Source organism: Oryzias melastigma, linkage group LG22 (assembly GCF_002922805.2).
Source record: "Oryzias melastigma strain HK-1 linkage group LG22, ASM292280v2, whole genome shotgun sequence".
Classification (NCBI taxonomy): domain Eukaryota; kingdom Metazoa; phylum Chordata; class Actinopteri; order Beloniformes; family Adrianichthyidae; genus Oryzias; species Oryzias melastigma.
Window position 1 is genome coordinate 316,826 of NC_050533.1, and position 10,273 is coordinate 327,098.

The 10,273-nt window shown below is 45.2% G+C and overlaps 2 protein-coding genes across 3 annotated transcripts in view; one reads left to right on the plus strand and one right to left on the minus strand.

The window, feature by feature from the left end:
• The window catches only part of rmnd1 (required for meiotic nuclear division 1 homolog), a 6,604-nt gene extending 2,079 nt beyond the window's left edge, over positions 1 to 4,525 (minus strand). The window contains exons 1-9 of one of the 2 annotated variants that reach the window (XM_024258015.2): positions 4,391 to 4,525; positions 3,416 to 3,795; positions 3,243 to 3,348; positions 3,093 to 3,168; positions 1,386 to 1,425; positions 1,205 to 1,305; positions 1,027 to 1,133; positions 895 to 959; positions 740 to 816 (exon numbers count right to left, since the gene is read on the minus strand). In XM_024258015.2, the coding sequence (XP_024113783.1) occupies positions 740 to 816; positions 895 to 959; positions 1,027 to 1,133; positions 1,205 to 1,305; positions 1,386 to 1,425; positions 3,093 to 3,168; positions 3,243 to 3,348; positions 3,416 to 3,730 (887 nt within the window). In that variant the 5' untranslated portion in view covers positions 3,731 to 3,795; positions 4,391 to 4,525. Of the gene's footprint in view, positions 1 to 739; positions 817 to 894; positions 960 to 1,026; positions 1,134 to 1,204; positions 1,306 to 1,385; positions 1,426 to 3,092; positions 3,169 to 3,242; positions 3,349 to 3,415; positions 3,796 to 4,215; positions 4,369 to 4,390 lie in introns of those variants that run through there. The other variant, XM_036209861.1, reaches the window with a different exon arrangement.
• Positions 4,526 to 4,529: 4 nt separating this feature from the next.
• The window catches only part of plekhh1 (pleckstrin homology domain containing, family H (with MyTH4 domain) member 1), a 31,926-nt gene continuing 26,182 nt past the window's right edge, over positions 4,530 to 10,273 (plus strand). The window contains exon 1 of the mRNA XM_036209860.1: positions 4,530 to 5,212. The gene's annotated coding sequence lies outside the window, so the exon portion shown is untranslated. The remainder of the gene's footprint in view (positions 5,213 to 10,273) is intronic.

Consider the following 10,273-nt stretch of genomic DNA (forward strand, 5'->3'; position numbering starts at 1 on the left):
TATTGTTCATATTTTATTACTAATTTTCTGCATCTGTAAAATTACCTGCATGAAGCCCAATGAGGCAAATGTCCTTTGTGATATTGGGGTATAGAAATAAAATTGAATTGAATTGGTCAGAAATGACAGAAACTGATACAGACAGAATGGAAATATCTTTGTGAAGAATTGGTTTACTTCTGTCTCACAGTTGATGTCTGTCAGCTTAAGAAGAACTTGCAGAACCTGTGACTGATGTGATCCAGAGAACATTCAGAACCAGATCGGAAGATTTGATCTGATCTATGAAGAAAGTTTAGTTTGGATGTTTTACCTGAAAACTTCAATTTGATCCATAAAATTGAAGACATATTTCTGCATAGAACAGAAATTCTGGATTGAATAACTAAAACTAAGAGCCCTCTGGTCCACAAAGCAGAACGTCTCCTGGAAGGAACTGCGTTCAATGCGGTGTGGGAGACTGCAGACACTTTGGCTGCAGACGCAGCTGCAGTTGCAGACGCAGCTTCCTTCAGCTGCTGCTAAGCTAACGGTTCCTAAAAACGTGGACGAACAAATGTCAGTGTTTGGAACGTCGCAGTTTGAGCTGGAGGGAAAGTGACCCGTTTGGTGAGTTACTTGAAAACAGCAGAGATCTTGTTCACGCCATTTCAGACGTGAAGGCAGAACCGGGACATTCTGGATCTGGAGAACATCTACTTCCTGGAGAAACTGAAAGATGTCTGAAGAAAAGCTTCACCTCAAAGTGAAGAGCTCTCCAATCTTCTGCATGACCTCTGCAGACGACAGCCGGATTCTTTTTCCAGACTTCAGAGTCTGCGGAGCAAACAGGAGAACCGTCATGATTCCGGACCAGAACACGGTCCAAACTCAGAACATCTGCCTCCAGCTGACCTCTGGGATTGACTGGATGGACTCCACAAAATTGTCTAAAGCCACCTCCCATATGGCCAGCTTCACTGGGAGAGAAAGTACAGGTCAGCAGCAGAACCTGAACCGGTCCAGAACCTTGGAGCAGAACCTCACCGGACAAACACAGCGCATTGGAGAAGGCAAACTTCTCCAGAACGGCCTCCGGCTGGTCGATGTCCACACTCAGGAGGAAGTCTCCGCGCTCCAGCCGGGTGTTCCCCCTGAGGAGCAGAGCGCGGGGTTTCAGAGGAACTGAGCAGGAGAACCAGCGCAGCAGGAGGCACCACCTTACTCTCCGAGCGTGTAGTTGATCTCCTCGTTCTCCCAGTGGACCAACGCCACTTCGTACGGCTGGATCTCATGATGCTCCAAAACCCTCATAACCTGCTTCATCTGAGCCGACGGGACGAAGGAAAGTCATTAAAGGAACGTTCAGGAAACGATCAGCAACCGTGTTTGGTCAGGACATTTACCGTTTTCTCCTCAACGTTCCAGAAAACAACAGATCCTTCCCTGAAATAGCAGAATCAGAAATTTTACACCTGAAATTAACAAAGGCGTGAACGCAGACGTGAGCGCAGACGTGAACGCATACGTGAGCGCAGACGTGAACGCATACGTGAGCGCAGACGTGAGCGCAGACGCGAATGCAGACGTGAGCGCAGACGTGAATGCAGACGCGAATGCAGACGTGAGCGCAGACATGAATGCAGACGTGAGCGCAGACATGAATGCAGACGTGAGCGCAGACGTGAACGCAGACGTGAGCGCAGACGCAAGCGCAGATGTGGACGCAGACGTGAGCGTATACGCGAGCGCAGATGTGGACGCATACGTGAACGCAGACGTGAGCACAGACGTGAATGCAGACGTGAACGCAGACGCAAATGCAGACGTGAATGCAGACGTGAATGTAGACGTGAACGCAGACGCGAATGCAGACGTGAACGCAGACGTGAGCGCAGACATGAATGCAGACGTGAGCGCAGACGTGAACGCAGACGTGAGCGCAGACGCAAGCGCAGATGTGGACGCAGACGTGAGCGTATACGCGAGCGCAGATGTGGACGCATACGTGAACGCAGACGTGAGCACAGACGTGAATGCAGACGTGAACGCAGACGCAAATGCAGACGTGAATGCAGACGTGAATGTAGACGTGAACGCAGACGCGAATGCAGACATGAATGCAGACGTGAGCGCAGACATGAATGCAGACGTGAGCGCAGACGTGAACGCAGACGTGAGCGCAGACGCAAGCGCAGATGTGGACGCAGACGTGAGCGTATACGCGAGCGCAGATGTGGACGCATACGTGAACGCAGACGTGAGCACAGACGTGAATGCAGACGTGAACGCAGACGCAAATGCAGACGTGAATGCAGACGTGAATGTAGACGTGAACGCAGACGCGAATGCAGACATGAATGCAGACGTGAGCGCAGACATGAATGCAGACGTGAGCGCAGACGTGAACGCAGACGTGAGCGCAGACGCAAGCGCAGATGTGGACGCAGACGTGAGCGTATACGCGAGCGCAGATGTGGACGCATACGTGAACGCAGACGTGAGCACAGACGTGAATGCAGACGTGAACGCAGACGCAAATGCAGACGTGAATGCAGACGTGAATGTAGACGTGAACGCAGACGCGAATGCAGACGTGAACGCAGACGCGAATGCAGACGTGAGCGCAGACGTGAACGCAGACGTGAGCCAGACGTGGACGCAGACGTAAGCGCAGACGTAAGCGCAGACGTGGACGCAGACGTGAGCGCATACGTGAGCGCAGACGTGGATGCAGACGTGAACGCAGACACGAGCGCAGACGTGGACGCAGACGTGAGCGCAGACATGAACGCAAACGTGGATGCAGACGTGAGCGCAGACGTGAGCGCAGACGCAAGCGTAGACGCGAGCGCAGATGTGGACGCAGACGTGAGCGCATACGCGAGCGCAGATGTGGACGCAGACGCGAACGTAAACGTGAGCACAGACGTAAACGCAGACGTGAACGTAGACGTGAGCGCATACGCGAGCGCAGATGTGGACGCAGACGCAAATGCAGACGTGAATGCAGACGTGAATGCAGACGTGAGCGCAGACGCGAGCGCAGACGTGAACGCAGACGTGAGCGCAGACGTGAATGCAGACGTGAGCGCAGACGAGAAGTTCTGTACCTGAAGAAGAACATCAGAGCGTCGTCGTCTGGTTTGGCAGTCATGTCTGTACTTATCACCAGAACATTGGAGGCGTCTGAAAGTAAAGGAGGAAGGTCAGTTAGGCTCCGCCTCTCCTTCCTGACAGCCGTTTGCTGTCCGGACTCAAACCTCGGGGTAGGTCGATCTCGTGGAAGCCGTGGTTGGTTAAGTCGTGGCAGAGCGTCGGTAGATGGTACTGATCCGCGGTAGCGAAGGCGATGCATTGCATCATGTCCTGCAAACACAGCAGAATGAGCAGCTGGACCTCCACCGACAGCAGCAGAACCGGGAGCTCGGGTCACCTCGTCCTGCTTCAGGGATGGCTGGTTGGCCCGTGACGGCTGTTTGGTGCGGGGGCCTTTAGGGGGCCTTTTCCCAGGCAGCGCCGCCGGTTTCAGACCCGACTTCAACACTGACTTTACGATGCTGGACGAGTAGAACCGAGCAGAACTGGTGAAACCGGACAGAGAATGGAGTCCTCTGAGGTGGAGGGGAGGAGCTTCTGAGGATACGGCTCTGGGTTTGGGATCGGAACCGCGCAGGAAGGAGGAGGAGATCCGGAAGCTCTCCGCAGGCCGCAGAGCTGCCCGTCTGGACCACAGCGCCCGCAGGAACATCGTCCATGGAGGTCAGGTGATCTGCAGCCGACGGGACGCCGAAGTTAGCGTCTGACTCCCAGTTTCTGGGAAAATAACGGAGAAATCTTCATGGACACAGGTTGATGCTGAAATGGATCGGCTGATTTCATTCCAGAGGGAAAAAAATAATTATTTGGGAAAACGTGTTGTAATAACATTACAGAAGATAATTGTTGTAGAACATTTTTTATTTAGTAAAATCAGACGCTCCGATGAAATCCTTCAGAAAAACGATCCTGTGAATCTCGGGTTCTGGTCCTGTTCGTGACCACAGAATGAATTCAGAGAAAAACCGGAATTCTTTGTTTCCGCGCTTTCTCCCGCAGACGAACAGAAAAGCTGCTTTATTTTGAAAAACCACAGAAATATGCACTTTAATTCCGAGTCGGACGCGAACTTTAGCTTCGTTTTGCAGGCAGTACTCTCCGCTGCGCATGCGCACAGAGGTATTCAGGTTCACGAACCTGAAAGGGCAAAAAATCCCAAAACACGCGCGGGAGTCCCGCGCGCCGTTTACGGGTTTCAGGTTCCGGTGAATGAATGAAGCTGAAGAGAGGACTTCCGGTGTTTATGACAAACAGAACGAAGAAAGAAACAAAAACATCACCGAGACGTTTGAAGGAAACGAGACTGACTTACAGAAGCAGCAGGTGAACTGTCTTTGCTAATAAAGTTTTTTTCAAAGCTGTGAGTTCCGGTTTCCGATGACGTCATGAAATCACTCTATTCCCCGGTCGCTGACTTACAGGAGAAAAACCAGATGAACCGACGCACCGATCCGGGTTCTGCAGCCGTTTGGGCCCGTTTCTAACCGACCGTTCCCTCCGTGTAAAGGTGGACAGGATTTTATGTCTGTCATGGACATTAGTGAAACTCAAAAATCAAAGATAAAAAAAGTTCAGCTCACTGTCTGGTGGGGTCCAGAAACAAGCCGAGGTGTTTCATTTACTGAGTCGGACACCCGAGAAGGAGCCCACTGAGGGCTAGATACAGTTTATTCTGCTCCAGTGTGGAAACGTCGTGTCTACCAGATCCACACGGGAGTCTCACAAAAACACGAGTTATTTGAGGTCAGATGAAGGGAACAAAGTACAGGTGCTGGTATAACCTCCAGGAGAACAGACTTTGGGGGTGTCAATATGGAGATGGAGAATCTTATGAGATCCAGGTCGTACACGTGGGGTCCAATCCAGAAATGGAACACACCAGGGGAGCAGACTTGAATCAGAATCCAGGGCCAGAAAGGTCAAAACCAGCAGGCTGGAGCAGACCTGAACCTTGGCAGAAGGCTCAAGGACCTGACGGGAGGATGAGGAGGAGAGAAACTTCAGACGTCCAGAGCTCAGCTGTGTGGAAACAGGAAACAGGAGTGGGAGGAACAGGAAGCCCAGAGGGAAAACCCCACAGATCCTGACACAAGGAGAGCAGAAGGGTCAAACCGGTTGACCTCTCACCGCACTGGTAGATCATTTCTGTGGTCTCCTCTCACTTCAGTCCTCCTCTCATCTCTCTCTCCTGGTGTGCCCCAGGGCTCTGTTTTGGGACCTTTGCTGTTTGTTTTATATCTCCTACCTTTGCAGCAGATTTTAAGCTCTTTTAATGACATTTCTCATCATTTTTATGCTGATGATTTGATCTGATTTATTTATTTACACACATAAAAACAAGAAATACAAGCAAAATGAAAAATACAAAAGTGAAATCATGTGATGGTGTGTTACAGAAACCCTTTGGGTTTATTCAAGACGGTAACACCTCTGTCAAGACATAAAATAAAATATAGTAAGTAAACAAAGAGAACTAAATTAAACAATCTAATACACAAAACCAAATAATTCTGAAATATTCCAAATTAAATTGATTTTATAAATATTAAATTGGCAAACATTTATTATTATTATTATTTAAACAAAATCAAATCCCACTTTTATACCTTGAGATCAAAATCCTCTTCATGTTATTTTTATTGAATCTTGTTATCATGAAGTCATACTCATTTAAAAGTAAAGAAAATGTAACTTGTGATTCATGGACGGTGGAACGTCTGCCCCTGTCTGCTACAGAAGAGTGGAGATGATTGTTTGGGGTGAAACAGTTTTGGAAATTATTAGAATATTTGCCCTGATTAATAATTACAGAAAATGTAAGTATCTGAGGGATATCCATGTCATAAATATGTAACAACTGTGATTTGGAAGAAGTGTCTCACTGGGTGCAGCATGAGCGAACAAATACCTTTTGTAAAAATATATATATATTTTTCCGATAAGTAGGACAAGTGCTTGCAGAAACAATATTGCAATAAGAGAGATATGGATAAACGAGGGAGTAATACAATGATAACTGAAGAATGTTCATAATCTTTCATTCTCCTGACGATGCTCAGAGATTCTGTCATTTTATCGTCATATATGGGATTTTTCCAAAGGAGTTTATTGTCTCGCTGGACTCCTAAAAAAACAATGGATGAAACTTCTTCAAATTGTTCCTCTTGAATAGAAATTTGAATTAAATCGTCATATTTTTCCAGCCTGAGAATACCATAAAATTACATTTTTGTTTTTAATTTAAAGCTAATTTGTTTGCATGAACGCAGGTAGAGTATTCTTTTTGATCCTTGTTTAGTTTTTCTACAGCTGTTTTTAGATCCTTATGAGAGATCAAAAGATTGGTGTCATCTGCAAATAAAATGGGAAGTGTGGATTTACCAACACATTCTAAATCCTTAATATGAATCAGAAACAACAAAGGGCCTAAAATAGATCCCTGGGGTACACCGTGTTTCATTACATCTCTTTTGGACTCATAGCACATAATTGAAAAGCCATTGGTACATAATACCTTGAAAACCATATTTATACAATTTGTTGAACAATATCCCATAATGCACTGAGTCAAATGCTTTTGAAAGATCTAAAAATACACCTGTTGTAATTTCATTTTTGTTTAAAGCCGTATAAATATCCTGTCAGTAAGTTCAACTAGTGCCATGTAAGTGGAGGAGTTATTTTATTCGTATTGGTAAATCATAATATTTGTGTTCAAATATTTGAGTAATCTAGAGTCAACTAACTTCCAGCAGCTTTGAAAGACACGGTAAGATTGATTCAGGACGGTAATCTGTGAGCATAGTTAGACCAGCAGCTCTGTGTGAAGACATAACTTTTACCACCTTTACCTGTGCAGGAACGATCCGTCTTCATTGATAGTGTCAGTATACGAGTCAGTGGTTTATCAGAGAAGCACCGAGTCCTCATGACCCGGGGAGTGTTTTTCACTTGGAGAACAACGTCAGAATCTTCTCTGACATCAGGGAGATCTAAAGAAGTCATGGACGGATAACAGTGGGTTGATGTCTGTGTCATTACTTCTGCTGGAAAGGGTGACTCCGACCTTCAGGAAAAAGTGTTGAGACTATTTCACATGATCAGAAATAATATTTGTACCATTTACAGTAGTTGATGGAGATTTTATTGCAGTTTTTTAATTTTTGGAAGTAAAGGTTAATGACTTTCCAGGTTGCTTTTACAGTGGTGGACAAAAGTGTTGGTACCCTCAGTTAAAGAAGGACAAACCCACAATTCTCACTGAAATCACTCAGAACTTACAAAAGTAACAATAAATAAAAAAATTGAAAAATAAACAATCAAAATCAGCCATCACTTTTGAATCGTTATTAACATAATTATTTAAAAAAACAAACTAATGAAACAGGCCTGGACAAAATGATGGTACCTCAATGAAAGATTGAAAACTATCTGACCAGAGTGACATGATTAACTCAGGTGTGTCCTTTAATTGACATCACAGGTGTTTTATTTATTGTTACTTTTGGAAGTTTTGAGTGATTTCAGTGAGAATTGTGGGTTTGTCCTTCTATAACTGAGGGGTACCAACACTTTTGTCCACGTCTGTATGTCATTGATTGATTTGGTAAACTGATCACTATAATATCTTTTCTTGGTTATTCTTAATAAGTGAATGAATCTGTTTTTGTAGGATTTGTAAATTGCTAAATTCAATGGAGTAGGAGACGAAATATATCTTTTTATACAGATTATTTTATACTCTAGAACATCTTTTTAGACCTATTGTAAACCAAGGGCTATGCTATCTTCTTTAATCAGATAAGATGTCAAAGGAAAACAGACGGCTGTCTGAGAGGAACAATTATAAGAACTATAATCAGATCACAGAATTCTACACCATGTTAGACTGGATTAAAGTCTTTGCCAAAGCGTCACGAGTTTGTTATTTTGGTCAAACTAAATAAAATGAAGATCCACTTTCATACTTTGATTATTACATTTACAAACAATGTTTTTTTAAATAATGTATCTTCAGACTGAAAAAATACATGTGAAGTGAAACAGATTTAAAATGTGTTCTTTTTTTGTTTTCCAAATGGATAAATTAGATCATTTAAACAGCTTTAACCAGGAAATGTTTACGTTTTTTTATCATTATTCAGATCTCCTTTAAAAGGTGTTCGTTTAGACTATGAAGTACAGAGATTAGGGGATTCCTCATCTGAAAATATTCAATCATAAATCGGTTTTCAAAGGTCGGTGCTTCTGTAGTTTGGAAACACATTTGCCTGAGAGTCAAAACTCAGGGTTTATGCCTTTTTCCTTCAATTTCCTTCAGTTTTTGTTTTTTTGTATTTTTCTCTTCATCTGAGATTGTGTTTTGTAGTTTTCTGTAATGCTGTAATTGTAAACAGTTGTAGTTCTTGTTTCATCTCAATCCCATCGTCTCACCTGCCAGGTGCGCGCTGGGCTTCCATCTCCTGCAGCAGAAGCTTTGGCGCCCTCTGCTGGTCAAAGCAGGAACATTCCTTATACCGAGAATCAGTTTCCCGACTGACCGGCAGAGGGCAGCAAATGGATTCCACATAAAACCAACAAGAATATTTTTAGTTTTTTCCCAAAACTTTATTGACAAAGCTGAGCATCAAAACACAACAGAGAAAACGTTAAAGAGGCCAGAAGAAGAAAGATGACAGAGAACATTCTGATGAACCACAAACTTCAAAAACTTGTATTTTTTAAATTTCGTCCAAGTTTTTAGAAAACAGAGAGACTCCCACTCTACAGACCAGACACGTCATCAAACGTGAGGTCTTTGAGATGATATGGGTCTGCAGTTTGGTGTTGGACAGACGGTTATCATCACCCATGGAGACCACTGTGATCATGTGACCTGTGATGATCACATGACCTCTGCTTGATGAAGCTCAGGTGGAGTTTGTGGTCTTAGGTTTAGTTTTTACTGTTTATGATCTGGGAGTCTTCACTTCACATCATGGCAGCGTGCAGACAGTCCATCTGCAGCTGCGGCTGCATGTTGTGTCTGCGGCTGCAGATGCTGCCGCCGTCTGCTCGTCCTCTGCAGACCCAAACACTCTGAGAACAGGACCAGACCTCAAAGTGATCATGTGACCTTATGGATCTCTGGAGCAGATTCAGTGGGCGTGGCCTCCGCTCTGCTCTGCATGCAGGACTCCGGCTGTGTTCTGGAGGTTTGTGGACCGGGTCTGACCTGCAGACCGAACGTGCGCTTGCTGTGCACGCCCCTGTCCAGGTGAGGGTTATTGTGAAGCACACAGTCATCAGCTGCTGGGGCTGTCATTTCAAGTTTCTCTCTGACTGCAGCCCCTCTGTCTGCCCCACAGCGCCCCCTCCCTGTAGCCTCTGGTCCTGCAGCTCAGGACCCAGACCTGCTGGAGCCTCATCGATGTTCTGGAGCTCCAGGAAAGGAAACTTTGGACTTTCTGAGCTCGCTTTGTGTGTTTCCACCTTTGCTTGTGTTTGAGTAATCTGATTACAATCCAGTTTCAGGGGCGTGGCCTGGTCTCTTAGGGAGGCGGAGGACGTTTCAGCTCAATGACGGAAATGTTTCAGCTCAATGACTGAAAACGTTTCAGCTCAAAGACTGAAACGTTTCAGTTCAAAGGTGGAAGCATTTTAGCTTAAACACTGAAAGGTTTCAGCTCAAAGACTGAAAACGTTTCAGCTCAAAAACGGAAACGTTTCAGCTCAAAGACTGAAAACGTTTCAGCTCAAAAACTGAAATGTTTCAGCTCAAAGACTGAAACGTTTCAGCTCAAAGACTGAAAACGTTTCAGCTCAAAAACTGAAATGTTTCAGCTCAAAGACTGAAAACGTTTCAGCTCAAAGACGGAAACGTTTCAGCTCAAAGACTGAAAACGTTTCAGCTCAAAAACTGAAATGTTTCAGCTCAAAGACTGAAACGTTTCAGCTCTAAGACGGAAACGTTTCAGCTCAAAGACTGAAAACGTTTCAGCTCAAAGACTGAAACGTTTCAGCTCAATGACGGAAACAGTAAAGAAACTGTAAAAAACTAAATGTGACGTGGTGATCTTTTGGTGTTTTAATGAAAGACCAAAACAGGGGGTGGGGCGGACAGGACAGCCCCAATGCAGTATCCTGCGCGCGGGGGCGGGGGGGAAACCTGATCCCGCGTCCGGCCCTTTAAAGGGACGGGGTGAGCCCCCGCGCG